Here is a 15,866-nt window from a genome sequence, read left to right as displayed (position 1 = left end):
CCCCCGGGAAATGCTTTCAGGTATATGCAAGTGAGGGCGTTTGTGAGGCAGCAGGCGAGGGAATTCCCGCTGCTCCCGGCACAGGGGACTCAGGACAGTGTGATTTTGGGTGTATGGGTTGGAGAAGGCAGGGTTTTGGCGATCTACCGGGAGCTGGAAGAAGAGGAGGAGGCCTCGGTAGAGGAGCTAAAGGGCAAGTGGGAGGAGGAGCTTGGGGAGGAGATAGATGAGGGTCTGTGCGCTGATGCCCTGAGTAGGGTTAATTCTTCCTCCCCTTGCACCAGGCTCAGCCTAATACAATTTAAGGATACTCACAGAGCGCATATGACAGGGGCGAGGTTGAGTAGGTTCTTTGGGGTGGAGGATAGATGTGGGAGGTGCTCGGGAAGCCCGGTGAATCATGTCCACATGTTCTGGTCGTGCCCGGCACTGGATGGGTTTTGGAGGGGTTTCGCGAGGACTATGTCCAAGGTGGTTAAAGTCCAGGTCAAGCCGAGTTGGGGGTTGACACTATTTGGGGTAACGGACATGCCGGGAGTGCAGGAGGCAAAAGAGGCCGGTATCCTGGCCTTTGCGTCCCTGGTAGCCCGGCGGAGGATCTTGCTATTATGGAAGAATAAGAAGCTCCCCAGTGTGGAAGCCTGGGTAAATGACATGGCAGGGTTAATTAAGCTGGAGAGGATAAAGTTTGCCTTACGAGGGTCTGTACAGCGGCTTTTCAGGCGGTGGCAACCGTTCCTAGACTATCTCGCGGAGCATTAGGAGGAGGTCAGCAGCAGCAGCAACCCAAGGGTGGGGGGGGGAAGGGGGTCTCTTTCGGGGGGGGGGAACTCGGGTGGGTGGGGGGGGCTTCCCTATGGGTACCTTTGAATGTCATATGGGGGGGTTACTGTATATGGGGAAACCCAATGTATAAGCTTTGTATAATTTTGACTGTTGTGTTTGTGTTTCTTTCCTTTTGTTATTGGGGGGGGGGGGGGGGGGTTTGTTAAAAATTTTGTTGGAAAATTTGAATAAACATTTATTTATTTTTTTAAAGTACCAATTGAGGAGAAAGTGAAAGAGTTTCATTGAGGAGGATAAAGGTACATCAATATATTGAATGTTTTGCTATTTTGTGGAGGATGGTGGGATATGTGTAGAAGAAAGGGAATGTGGAAAATATTGATGGAGCTAACAGGATGGCAAAAATAAGCAAACCTTAAGTCACTGGGTCCAGAATGTATATTTCTTAGACTGTTGAAAGGTGTTGAAGAGAAGATAGCAGAGGCTTGGGTCTAATTCTCCAACCCATCTTAAATGTGAAAACGAGCCTCAGGACAGTGGCCAATGTATTACTGTTGGAAACATTGCCCAGTAGACAGTGGACAGGTAAATGTACTGCAAGAAAGATGAGAACCAAGTGCGACCAACGAGCTCCCCAGCAGGAGAAGTACTCCAAGGCCATGATCGCATCTCAGGATTTAGGTGAGGGTTACTAAGGTCAAGGTTTATTTATGATGCCTCCTGAATGACTCACCTGTATTAGAATAATTCCTTGTGATCACTGCCAGGCATTTGTTTTATTTCAATTTAGAGCCAGTTAAGTTCCTTGCTTAGATTGCAACCAAGAATCATTCTAGATATTTCTAATTCGACCCTTTCCTTACCCTCTATGTGCTAGGCTTTACAAATCAGCTGAATATACCTCTTATCCTCACTAATTGTTTTCGCCAGGTTAATTTTGACTCAGCAAATTTCCCTCACGTAAACGCAAATAAGAAACTGAAATAAACATGTTCAGGTTTTTTTTCTTTTGGAGTTTCATCGTAAATACATGAAGCATAAATTTTCATAGCTGCTCAGACAGCTGGCAGAGCAAGCACTCCAAGGGTTAAAGTGCCATGTAAAATCCACCTGCCATGCTGCCTATTCAAAGGAATGCATTGAACAAGGCCAGCTGGCAGCAGCTTCCTAACCCTGCGCCAAGCTCCTGAACAAATGCTTTGACTATCAGCGTGGGACCATTCTGAAACATTCAGTTTAACATAAAAGTTCAATTCATTTGTACCCCATGAGTCTGGTTCTGTAGAAAAACATTAACCAAAGCAGACAAGTAGGGGAAGATTCACTAGCCTTGCAGAAAAAATGTAAAGTAACAGTCTTGGTACCATAGATGTATTGTTGCTGTGCTGTCGCAGACCGTGAGGTAATTTGCATTTAAGCCAAACAAATCCTATTCAGACAAACTTAAGATACTCCACACATTCATCTAAAGAGAGGATCTTACCATCATAAAGAAAACATCATTTACAAAGGATTATTGTCAACAGTTAACATCGGGCTGTATTCTCCGTTTGGGAAACTATGTTCTCCCGCCCGAGCTGAATCATTTGTGGTTGACGATAGCTCTGAAAGCACCATCCACAAGTGATTCCCTTTCCCTTGCCATGCGAGTATATGTATGGTGATTATCTCAAGGCATTCCGCTTCGAATCCCACTATTGGGCCACCATTTCGACTAGGTGGCTGGCAGCTGCCCCACAAAATAAATCCTGGCACTCCAATCTGTCCCCCCGCCCCCCCCCCCCCCCCCCCACCCCCACCCCACCCCCAACACCTGCCCCGCTGACAAGTAGAGGCACCCCCCCCACACTTCCACCTCGGGAATTGCTGAGTCAACGCCCCACCACAGTACGTATGCATGAGGGTGACCCCCCCATCAGAGACCTAACACCAGACTGTCCATCAGTCTCCCCTACCAGAGTCTCCCCTACTAGAGAGCCCCACCAGACACCCCCCACATATCAGAGCAACCCCCACACTAGGCCCCCATAACAGAGACCCCGATAGCCGAGACCCCCCAATAACCAGTAACCCCCATAAGAGAGAAGCCCATAACAAAGAACCTTATATCAGAGGCCAACCATATCAGGGAACGTACATATCAGAGACCCCCATAACAGCGAAATCTGCATAACAGAGACCCCGATGACAGAGAACGTTCCATAACAGAGAACTCCCATTATCAGAAAACCCTCCATTCAGATAACCCCCTTAACAGAGAACACCCCATTTCAGAGAACCCCCCCCCCCCCCCCATATAAGAAAACCCCCATATAAGAAAACATCCCATAATAATAGAGATACCCCATAACAGAGACAGCCCCACAATCAGTCACTCCTACCTGGAAGCTAAAGATCAGTCCAGGCAGAAATAACAAATAAATCACTATTTTAATTTACTCCTGCTGCCTCAGACAGATGTCAAGCAGCTGTTAGTTAATAGAAAGCCAAAACCACATCACAAGGCTTTAAACCCCCTCAACTCATTTTGTCAGGGCCACGCTGGCCTTGAAACCATCTCCCATTCATTGACTCTGTCTACACCTCCTGCTGCCTTGGGAAAGTGGGTAGTATAATCAAAGATCCCTCTCACCCGGGTTATTCGCTCTTCCAACCTCTTCTATTAGCCAGGTGATACAAAAGTCTGAGAACATGCACTAACAGGTTCAAAAACAGGGGCACGATTCTCCGACGCCCCACCGGGTCGGAGAATCGCCGGGGGCTGGCGTGAATCCCGCCCCCGCCGTGTCCTGAATTCTCCGCCACCAGAGATTCGGCGGGGCCGGGAATCACGCCGCGCCGGATGGCGGGCACCCCCCCAGCGATTCTCCGGCCCAGATGGGCCGACGTCCCGCTGCTACAATGCCTGTCCCGCCGGCGTGGATTAAACCACCTCTCTTACCGGCGGGACAAGGCGACACGGGCGGGCTCTGGGGCCCTGGGTGGGGGGGGCGATCTGGCCCCGGGGGGTGCCCCCACGGTGGCCTGGCCCGCGATCGGGGCCCACCGATCCGCGGGCGGGCCTGTGCCATGGGGGCACTCTTTTCCTTCCGCCTTCGCCACGGTCTCCACCATGGCGGAGGCGGAAGAGACTCCCTCCACTGCGCATGCGCGGAGATGCCTTGAGCAGCCGCTGACGCTCCCGTGCATGCGCCGCCCGGCAATGTCATTTCCGTGCCAGCTGGCGGGGCACCAAAGGCCTTTCCCGCCAGCTGGCGGGGCGGAAATCAGTCCGGCGGGGGCCTAGCCCCTCAAGGTGAAGGCTCGGCCCCTCAAGATGCGGAGGATTCCGCACCTTTGGGGCGGCGCGATGCCAGACTGATTTGCGCCGTTTTTGGCGCCGGTCGGCGGACATCGCGCCGATTGCGGAGAATCCCGCCCCAGCTTCTTCCCCTCTGTTACCAGACTCCTGAATAACCCTCTTATGAATTGAACTGATCTCTCCACCCATCTTCTCTACTGAGTAGCACTACACTCCGAATGCTTCACCCAATGTCTGTGTCTCTGTATTTACATTGTGTTTTTATCGTTTGGCCTTTGTTTTTTTCATGTATGGAACAATCTGATTGAACTGTACATAGAACTATACTTTTCACTGTACCTTGGTACACATGACAATATATCAAATCGCAATCCAAATGCTTTCACTAATCCACGCCCAAGCAAATTCTGGCTGAGTGCCGGAGCATCACAAACGTGTGGAGAATCCGGTGTCTCGACTGTTAAAAGGGTGCAAATAAGCCATTTTGATCCATTTGCATCCTCCCGCTGGTGTGGGGTGCGAACCTTGGGAGGCGGGGGGGGCATATTGCAAACGGACGAGCACCAATCCCGTTTTTCCCTGACACAAGATTTTTCGTCGCATTGGGAATTCCAATAGTAAATCACACATGATATGCAATTCCTACTCGATTTGTGTTTCCAACTCTGTCCTCAAAGTTCATTAATGCAAAATTACTGGATGATTACTCAATGCATTTGCATTTAAAATGCATATTTGTCCCAACAATGTAATTCACACCTCTTCTCGATGTATCTTTTATTTCTTAACTTGTCATATTGCACCATGAGAGCTTTTGTTACCTATTCTCTCCTGCCCTCCATCCTATCACAGACTTTCCTTCTATTCTTTGTCTCCTCCTCCCTCCTTTCTCTTGTGCAAAATCATTATTAACTTTTTCCAGTTCTGATGAAAGCCCAAAATGTTCACTCAATTCTCTCTCCATAGTTGCTGCCAGACCTACTAATTACTTCCAGTATTTTCTATCTTTATTACCAATTTCCAGCATCGCAGTACTCCTGCTTCTGTACTTTTGTTAATGGGGTGATTGGGTCAGCTATTTTGGCTAGATGGTTCGCGTGTGGTTCAGCATTACGACAACATTACGCGTCTGATTCCGGTTCATGCTGAGGTAGACTTGCGACCTGCCTCCTTGCCCTGTCCCTGAGAGTGGAAAGACACTGGCAAACCACCACTGAGAAAAACTGCCGAAAAAATGGTTCAGGATGAAACATCAGCCGAGAATGAGGACACAGCCTGCCTTCAGGCAGAGCGCACGTGAATGAAATAAATTTGGACCAATAGTCATTCAAGATATCCCCTTTCACAACTCAATTTAAAATAGTCTACCAGATCTATCAAATCATAACCTCCTTCTGCATGATAGGGATTCTATTTGGCCCATTGAGTCTGCACCGACCCTCTGAAAGAGCACTCTACCGAGGTCCACTCCCCCGCCCTCTTCCCGTAACCCCACGTAACCTGCACATCATAGGTTTCATAGATTTCATAGAATTTACAGTGCAGAAGGAGGCCATTCGGCCCATCGAGTCTGCACCAGCTCTTTGAAAGAGCACCCTACCCAAGCCTACATCTCCACCCTATCCCCATAACCCAGTAACCCCACCCAACACTGAGGGCAATTTTGAACACTAAGGGCAATTTAGCGTGGCCAATCTACCTAACCTGCACATCTTTGGGCATGTGGGAGGAAACGGGAGCACCCGGAGGAAACCCACGCACACACGGGGAGAACGTGCAGATTCCGCACAGACAGTGAACCAAGCCGGGAATCGAACCTGGGACCCTGAAGCTGTGAAGCAATTGTGCTAACCACCATTCTACCATGCTGCCCGTGGACACTGAGGGGCAATTTAGCCTGGTCAATCCACCTAAACCTTCACATCTTTGGACTGTGGAGGAAACTCACGCAGACACGGGAGGAAGGTGCAAACTCCACACAGATGGTTACCCAAGGTCAGAATTGGGTCCCTGCTGCTGTGAGGCTACAGTGCTAACCACTGTGACACGTGAAGATGAAATGAAAATGAATACTCAAGCCAGTTAGGATACTAACTGCTAAAATATGGCTATTACATAGTGGGGGCATGATCATTTTTTGCCATTTTGTTAATATGTGTTTGTTTTTAGATCCATTGGATTATGGCCTGTGCTTTACTGAACTTCGGGTTTATCTCAGTACAGGTAATTTTATATTGTGTTTGGCTCTTTATCATTCGCCCAAATTTGCTTATGATTGACTATAACTAAATGCTTAGCCTGAGTTCAAACAGTGCCAATTTGGGATGGGGAATTATCTAGGGTCTCATTGTATTTGAACATGATTGACTTCCTCATCAAAGATTCTTCACAGCTGTAGTAACTCATGCATGTATGTGAATGACTGGTGAGGGAGGATCGGAGCATCATTCAATGGACCATTCCATCAACTGTCTGTCCTGCTCAGTGCAATTTCCCCACTACCACACATTCCAATTGATAACAGTTAAAACTAGTTTCAGCAGCTTCAGAAATTTACAGCAGAACAATTCTTACATGATCGATTAAACCACAGGCAGAATGTTGTAGCTCGGTGAAGCCAATTATAGTTGTCAGATATATATTCAGAATATGAAATGGCTTTCCCCCAGCAATTCTTGTGCATCTCTGTTATACTGAGCTTTAAGTTACTGATGATCTCAACTTTAATTTATTGGGATGGTCATAATTACGGGACCTATACTTACAATTTCTTTATATCAGCAGCAATACCTTCATTCACCCATACTTCAAGACTGCAATGTCCTTAATGCACTAAAAATGAGCTGGAAGGAACAGCCAGGTCTCTACCCTCTAACTCAAAAATCAAGTGTGGGTCTTCATCTTGACTTTCATTGCCTCAGCTGTCTCCTGAAGAGCTGGGAATTTCTGGTCCTTCCCACCAGCGGGATCTTCCAGCCCTGCCGAAGTGAGTGGACTTTTGACTGGCTCGCCACATTGGCTGTGGAGGAACCAGTTGCGGTGCGGCTGGAATATCCCTGCCCAGATTGTATATGAGGAACTCATTTTCCCAACTGTCCATGAGATCATACTTTCCATACTACTCAGGTATCTCTTTATGAGTTGACCATAGAATGATCCTGATCATTTCCATGGAAATTGACCGTGCTGGAGTTCCTTCCCTTAATGAGAAGTGGGGTGTTATAATCCGCTGCCCATTCAATGAGTAAAGGAGGAATTGAGACAATCTTTCCTTAACATAGATTTAGTCACAAAACCCAGAGAACACCGGCACCGCCCCCCCCCCCCCCCCCCCGCCCCCATGGATGGAAACAGTTCATATATATTCTTAAGAATAATGCCTAAACCTTTCCCCAATTCGTAACAACTGTGCTCACTTACAGCTAGAACATATATTCAATTGTAAAGGATCACAACATTAACATAGGGGATCAGGGCACAAATATCATTAAAGTTTGATTTGATATGAAACAGTTTATCCAAACCAGTACCAAATTTGGAATAGATTGGAGGGAGTTCTTCTCCCACCTTTAAGCTACTGCTGTTTAGTACTTTGGCTGCTTAGATTAGATTGGTTTGATGGCTTTCTAATGGAACTTTGGTGAAACAGAAAGATAGCTGGATTGCAATAGTTCTATTGTTGATGATCCATCCTGAAATAAACGGATGTGTGAATTCCCTAAATGGCTATGAATGTCCGTATTTAATTAGCTATTTCCTTGAGACTCGGGACTTTGTGGAACTCAAAATGCTAAAAGATCCCACGATTTTCAGTAGCCATTATAATAGGCTGTTTATATTATTTTAAAATAAAGTATTGCCTGAAAATTCATAATGTACTAGGGCATGACATTACCCAATTCCCAACATTGAATTAACGATTCAAAGTCAATCATGTTCACAAAGCAGAGAATTTTCCAGAATAGTTTCAAAATGTTTTCCATGCATGTGCAGAATATGAGACCTGCATAGAACAAGGAATCATTGAGGCAACTGATATAGAATTCTCCAGTCATCTGTTCAAAGAACAGGCTGTGGTCCCTAGCATGGTTTGTACAACATAAAACAGAATTCAATTACATTTTAAAAGTCATTTTCTTGCCATTGCCTTCTGTTTTAGACAGGGAGATTTTCCACTGTTTGAATTCAAATGCTGAACCTTGCTACTTAAGACCCGGGGTTTTGATTATTTTCAGATATGTGACCAGAAAATTGCATTGGATCAAGAACCGGAGCCTGTACTGTTCTTGCTCACTGTCTGATAGAGCAAGTTCCCAGCGATACACTTTTCGAAACAAAAATTAATTGGAGAGGAAATTCTCTCATCTATACTCAGGCTCCAGATGCTTGCTCTTTGTGCATTAGAAGATGGTCACTATCTATAAAGGCAGAGTGGTGCGAGTGAAGTCTGACTGCAGTATATGATCACAGCAGTGAGATTTACCAGCTCATGTCTGACAAATAGCTAGCTGCAAACCTTTGCTAGCTGCTTTACAAAAATGATGCAGTAAGGGTTGTTTACCTTAATTTGTTGCCACTGGTGAACATTGGTTCATTCCGTTCTCATTGTGTTTTTCATATTCCTTCCTCACTATGAATACCATAGTTAGTATCAGTGGTGTAGAGGGCTCTGGCACCTTCAATTTTAAGCAGGGTTGTAAACTCAATGTGGCCCACCTAACCTTGACATTTAAATCATCTTATCATAGAAACCCTACAGTGCAGAAGGAGGCCATTCGGTCCATGAACCTGCACCGACGTTCCGAAAGAACATCCTATCCAGACACATGCCCTGGGCGGGATTCTCCGCCGGCGGGATGCTCTGTTTTGTCGGCACGTGGAGGTTTCCCGACGGCGTGGGGCTGCCCACAATGGGAAACCACATTGACTAGCCTGCGTAACGGAGAATCCCGCCAGTAGGTCGACGCAGAAATGTGGCGTGGCGGGGGGAGAGTCCAGCCCCCTATCCTTGTAAACCCACCTATCCTTTTGGACACTGGAGGGCAATTTAGCATGACCAATCCACCTACCCTGCCCATCTTTGGACTCTGGGAGCGCCTGGATGAAGCCCTCACAGACAATGGAAAAATGTGTAAACAGCACACAGTCAACCAAGGACTGATATTTGAAAACTGTTGTAAAACTGTGCAGATCTAACAGGCTGGTTCCCCTTCCATTGCTGCACATGAGAGAAAAAACATCCAGTGATTGGATGGGCAACAAAGAGTGGGTAAGTAAGTACTGATGGTAAATATCAGGGCCCAGAAAACGAGGCAGCCGGAGCGGTGGAGTCCACTGGCGGCTAAGTATGTGAGTGACTGGAGACTGTGAGAGAGTGTATGTGGTGGGGTGGGGGAGAAATACTGTGCTGGTAGAGATTGTAGAAGGGGCTGGGGTAAGAGTGATTCACATTAATTCCTTCGATGTGATGATCTGTGTGTGTGACAGGCGGTATACGTTTTGTATTCCCTGCTGGCATCTTTACATGTAATATCCAGCACAGAAACAGACCATTTGGCCGACCCATCTATGTTGGTGTTTATGTTCCACACAAGCCTCCTCCCACCCTTCTTGATCACTATCAGGGTAACCTTCAGCTTCATTCTTACTCATGTGTTATCAACTTCTTTGGATGTATCCATACTAGAATCATAGAATTGTTACAACACATAAGGAGGCCATTCAGTGCATTGTCTTTGCGTCAGTTCACTACAACAGCAACCCCGCTAGTCCCACCCCTCAACCTTTTCCCTGTAGCCCAGTAAAATCTTTTCTCTTCAAATGATTATCCAGTTCCCTTTTAAAACCCATAATTGAATCTCCACCACACACTCCGGCAGTGCGTTCCAGATCCAAACGACTTGTTGCATAAAGAGGTTTTTCCCTCATGTCACCCCTGGTTCTTTTGTTAATCACCTAAAGGTTAATTGACCTTCTGCAAATGGGAACAGTTCCTCTCCATTTGCACTATCCAGGCCCCACATGGTTTTGAACAAATCTCCTCTCAACCATCTCTTCTCCAGGAGAACAGCCTCAGCTTCGCCAATCTACCACATAACTGAAGTCTCTCATTCTCAAAACCATTCTTGTAACTATTTGCTGCACCTTTTCTAAAACCTTCACATCCTTCCCATTGAAGCTGAACCAGTGTTTTATGAAGGTTCATTACTCACTTGCTTTTGTACTCTGCATAAAATGCAGGATTCAGTATAATTCATAAACTGCTTTCTCAACCTGCCCTGCCACCTTCAATGCACATATACACCCAGGACCCTCAGCTGCTGCATTTCCTTTGGAATTGTACACCTCTCCTTGTTCTTCTGACCAAAATGTATCACTTCATACCCAGGTTAAATTTCATCTGCCAAATGTCTGCCCATTTTCACAAGCTGCCTATACCCTCTTGAAATCTCTCATTACCCTCCTCACAGTTCAATACACTGCCAAGTCTTGCGTCATCTTCAGATTTTGAAATTGTGTCCTGGACACCCAGAAAAGCAGTGATCCCTACACATACTTTCCCCCAGTCAGAAATAAGTAAAATTTTCTGTAAATCATGTTTTTAATAGGCTTGAATTAAACAATTAAACTGTTGCATAATGAAATTCCAGCTAGACTAAAGACTAGCATTTCAAAATACCACATGGTTTGAAATAATAATAGTAGATTTAATAATTATATGACTAAGACATTTTCTTAGAGCTCCTGCACCTTAACATTTCTCATTGCAGCACTAGTTGGAATGAGTATTACCTTGATATTTGTCTGCAATCAAATGTTCCTCAGCCATGCAAGACAGCCAAGGTGTGCCAGCAAATATGTTGTGTGCATTGAATGTTTAACATTTTCTCCTGATAATCAATTAGTGTTTATGTTCAAATAAATCAGAAAAATTAATTACCAGAGTCGTAAAAATGTAGTGGTAATATTCGGTCATCATCCCCATGGACATAGCCTGAAAGGAAGAGAAAGGCAGTTAGACGATTAGCAGTGCTGTTGTTGTGCCAGGTAATGCCATACTCTATGTTCCCCTCCCCTTCCTCTCCCCTCCCCTCTCCTATGCCTACTCCTCTCCTGAAAGTGGTGAGCAGTGAAGAGGAGCAGATCCATAGGCCAAGTGGCTGTTCTGTGTGAATTCAGACAGGGAGTGTGAACAAACAATTGAAACTATTGGACGATCACAGCAAGTTCAAGCCTACCTTCACCAGAGATCCAGATATGTACACTCGAAAAGACATTTCAATTGTGGCCGCCCCAAAGAGTTGTGGGCACTTCACCGTTCACTATTTTTAACAAATGTTTGGTCTCTCAGGGAATCGAGGGATCGGCGAAGCAGACGGGAAAGCAGAGTTGAAGCCCAAGATCAACCATGATTATATTGAATGGTACAACAGCCTCGATGGGCTGCCTATCCTACCCCTGCACCTATTTCTTGCAATCTTTCCTCTTCCACACATAAAGATATTGGAGCCAATTGCAATATTCTCACCACCTCAATTTAGATCTGCTAATTCAACATGCATCAGGAATGCTAGAATACTAAAATTACTACAGTGCAAAAGGAGGCCATTCAGCCCATCCAGTCGGCACCGACCCTGTGAAAGAACGCCTTAACTCTGCTGCCTCCCTCATCTAACCTCGTAACCTCATCTAACCTGCACACCCCTGGATACTAAGGAGCACTTGATCATGTCCAATCCACCTAACATGCACATTTGTGGACTATGGGAGGAAACGGAGCACCCAAAGGAAATCCATGCAGGCACAGGGGGAATGTGCAAACTCCACACAGTCACCCAAGGCTGGAATTAAACTTGGGCCGCTAGCATTATGAAGCAACAGTGCTAACCACTGTGCCACTGTGCCGCCCCTTTCAGTCCAACAATATTACAGCAGAAAATGAGGCAACTTCAACTCATTCAAACTGTAACGTGCCTGTTCTTCATTTCGTGGTCTGCTTATAAGTCACAATTTCCCATATTCTCTTTCTTTTCAGATACTTCCTTCCCAATTCCCTTTGAAATTTTGTTTGGGCCTCTTCAGCATCGACTATTGTATCCTAGTATAATAAATAAATGGTTCTGCAAAGAGGAAGTATGAAAAGAGACAGCTACCCAATATAAAAAGAAATGCTAAAGTCTTCTGTATGCAAAGGTTGATAAAAGGACTAGGGCCAATTGCATACAAATAGTGACTTACGCATGGAGGTAGAAGGCATAGCTGAAGTCTGAAATGAATACTTTGCATCTGTTTTTACTGAAGAAGTAGATGCTATCCAGGCCATGGTAAAAGAGAAGGTAATTTTGACACTCTAAGGTGTAAATTGACAAGAGGTATTAGATTGGCAGACTGCACTTAAATTTTGGAAGGCACCATGACCAAATGAGATGCATCCAAGGATACTAAAGGAAGCGAGAGTGGAGATTGCAGAGGCACTGGTCAAAATCTTTCTTAGACTCAGGGGACTGTTGAATTGCAAATGTTACCCCCAGGTTCAAAAAGACTGTTCAATTTAACGTTGGTACTTTTTATTAATTTATGGGTGTCATGGGGTAGGCCAGCATTTATTGCCCATCGCTAGTTGCCCTTCAGAAGATGGCAGTGAGCTGCCTTCTTGAACTGCGACAGTCTCTGAGGTGTAGGTACACCCACTGTGCTGTTATGGAGAGAGCTGCAAGATTTTTACCCAGCAACAGTGAAGGAACAGCGATATATTTCCAAATCAGGATGGTGAGTGAGGTGGTGTCCTCAGGTTCTTCTGGATTGTAGTTGTCGTGGGTTTTGAAGGTGCTGTCTAAGGAACCTTGGCTAGTCACTGCAGTGCATCTTGTGTCTGATACACATGGCTTCTACTCTTTCTTGGTGGAAGAATTGAATGTGGAAGAGTTAGCAACAATGCGGGCTGCTTTGTCCTGGATGGTGTTGAGCTTCGTGAGTGTTATTGGAGCTGCACTCATCCAAGCAAGTGACGAGTACTCCATTACACTCCTGACTTGTGCCTTCCAGATCATGGACAGACTTTGGGGAGTCAGGAGGTGATTTACACAGCACAGATTTCCTAGCCTTTGACCGGATTTAGTAGCCACAGTATTTGTATGACTAGTCCAATTCAGTTTCTGGACAACGGTAACCCCAAGATGTAGATAGTGGGATCTTCAACAATGGTAATGCCCTTGAATGTCAAGGTAAATGGTTGAATCCTCTCTTGTTGGAGATGGCCATTGCCTGGCACCGAATGTTATCTGCCACTTGTCAGCTCAAGCCTGGATATTGTCCAGGTCTTTCTGCATTTGGACATGTATTACTTCAGTATCTGAGGAGTCATGAATGGTACTGAATCTTGTGCAGTCATCAGGTACATCCTTATGATGGTAGGAATGTAATTGATGAAGTAGCTGAAGATGATTGAGCTGAGGACACTCCCCTGAGGAATTCCTGCAGTGATGTCCTGGCGCTGAGGTGATTGACCTCCAACCACCACGACCACCTTCCTTTGTTCCAGGTAGCCAAACAGCGGAGAATTTTCCCCCTGATTCCCATTGACTCCAGTTTTGCTAGGGTTCCTTGAAGCCATACTTGGTCAAATAATAATAATATTGATTATTGTCACAAGTAGGCTTACATTAACACTGCAATTAAGTTAATGTGAAAATCCCCTAGTCGCCATACTTCGGCACATGTTCAGGTACACTGAAGGAGAATTCAGAATGTCTAAATTACCTAAAAGCACGTCTTTCGGGATTTGTGGCAGGAAGCCAGAGCACCCAGAGGAAACCCACGCAGACATGGGGAGAATGGCAGACTCCGTAGTGGACAGTGACCCAAGCCGGGAATCGAACCTGGGACCCTGGCACTGTGAAGCATCAGCGCTAACCATTGTGCTACCGTGCCACCACTGCCTTGATGTCAAGGGCAGTCACTCTCACTTCTGGCATTCTGCTGCTTTGTCCATGTTTGAACCAAAGGCTGTAACAAGGTTAGCAGCTGAGTGCCCCTTGCGGAACTCAGACTGAGTGTCCATCAGCAGGTCATTGCTGAGAAGGCGTTGCTTGGTAGAGCTGTTGATGACTCCTTCCATCACTTTGCTGATTGAGCGTAGACTAATGGGGTGGTAATTGGACCGGCTGGATATTTCCTGTTTTTTGTGTGCATGACATTCCTTGGCAATTTTGCAAATTGCCAAGCAGACACCAGTGTTGTAGATGCACTTGAACAGCTTGGCTCGGGCCGTGGCATGTTCTGGAGCACAAGTCTTCAGTACTATTGGCAGAATATTGTCAGGGGACCCATAGTATTTGCAGTATCCAGTGCCTTTAGCCGGTCCTTGCTATTACGTGGAGTGAATCAAATTGGCTGAATACTGACATCTGTGATGTTGGAGACCTCCAGAGGAGACCGAGATGATTCATCCACTCGGCACTTCTGGCTGAAAATGTTAGCGAATGCTTCAGCCTTATCTGTTGTACTGATGTGCTGGACTCCTGAGGATGAGGATACTTGTGGATCCTCCTCCTCAAAGAGTTGTTTAATTGTCTACCACCATTCATGGCTGGATGGAAGTGTTTAGATTTTATCCCTTGGTTGTGGAATCGCTTAGCTCTGCTTATTACCTGCTGCTTATGCTGTTTGGTACACAAGTAGTCCTGTGTTGTAACTTCACATGATTGTCACTTGTTTTTTCGGTATGCCTAGTGTTGCTTCTGGCATGGACCCCTGCACTCTTCATTGAACCAAGGTTGGTCCTCTGGCTTGGTGGCAATGGTAAAGTGGGAGATATACAAGGCCATAAGGTTGAAGATTGTGGTTAAATATAATTCTACTGCTTCTGATGGCCCACAGTGCCTATGGATGCCCAGTCTTGAGCTGCTATATCTATTCAAAGTCCATCACAATTAGCACAGTGGTAGTGCCACGCAACAAGATAATGGTATCCTCAATGTGAAGACGGGACATTGTCTCCACAAGGACTGTGCGGTGGTCACTTCTACCGATGCTGTCATGGACAGATTCATCTGCAGTAGGCAGGTAGGTCAGGATGAGGTCAAGTATGTTTTTCCCTCTTGTTGATTCCCTCACCACCTGCCACAGTCCCAATCTAGCAGTTATGTCCTTAAGAACCTGGCCAACTTGATCTGTGATGGTAATACCCAGCCAAACTTGGTGATGGACATTGAAGTCTCCCACTCAAAGTACATTCTGTACCCTTGTCACCCTCAGTGCTTCCTCTGCCAACCTCAGTCCATCCTCTGCTACCCTCCGTTCTTCCTCCCAGTGGTGCTCAACATGGAGGAGTACTGATTCATCAGCTGAAAAGGGGGTGGTACAGGGTAATCAGCAGGAGGTTTCCTTGCTTATGTTTGACCTGGTGCCATGAGATTTAATGGGGTCCAAAGTTGATGTTGAGGATTCATAGAGCAACTCCCTCCCAGTATACCACTGTGGCACTACCTGTTGTTTGGGCTAGTGGAAGATTTGTAGTGAGCTTCCCCAGAGGTTAATGTTGGGTCCTTTGCTTTTCCTGATATATACGTTCATGACTTAGACCTTGGGCACAATTTCAAAATGCTGGGATGATACTAAACTTGGAAGCATTGTAAACATTGTAAAAGTGTAGAGCTTCAAAAGAATAAAGGCAAGCTAGTGGAATGGACTGACAGATGGCAGATGAAGCTCAATGCAGAAATTGTGAAGTGATTCATTTTGGTGGAAAGAACATGGAGAGACAATTAAAATAAGGCAT

At 45.9% G+C, this 15,866-nt stretch overlaps 1 protein-coding gene across 2 annotated transcripts in view; it reads right to left on the bottom strand.

The window, feature by feature from the left end:
- The window catches only part of LOC140418302 (glutamate receptor ionotropic, kainate 3-like), a 727,178-nt gene that overhangs the window by 459,702 nt on the left and 251,610 nt on the right, over positions 1–15,866 (bottom strand). For both annotated transcript variants that reach the window (XM_072501775.1, XM_072501774.1), the window contains exon 5: positions 11,028–11,081. In XM_072501775.1, the coding sequence (XP_072357876.1) occupies positions 11,028–11,081 (54 nt within the window). The remainder of the gene's footprint in view (positions 1–11,027; positions 11,082–15,866) is intronic.

Source organism: Scyliorhinus torazame, chromosome 1, assembly GCF_047496885.1.
Source record: "Scyliorhinus torazame isolate Kashiwa2021f chromosome 1, sScyTor2.1, whole genome shotgun sequence".
Lineage (NCBI taxonomy): Eukaryota > Metazoa > Chordata > Chondrichthyes > Carcharhiniformes > Scyliorhinidae > Scyliorhinus > Scyliorhinus torazame.
Note: the sequence above shows the minus strand (reverse complement) of the source record. Positions and strands in the feature narration are given on the sequence as shown.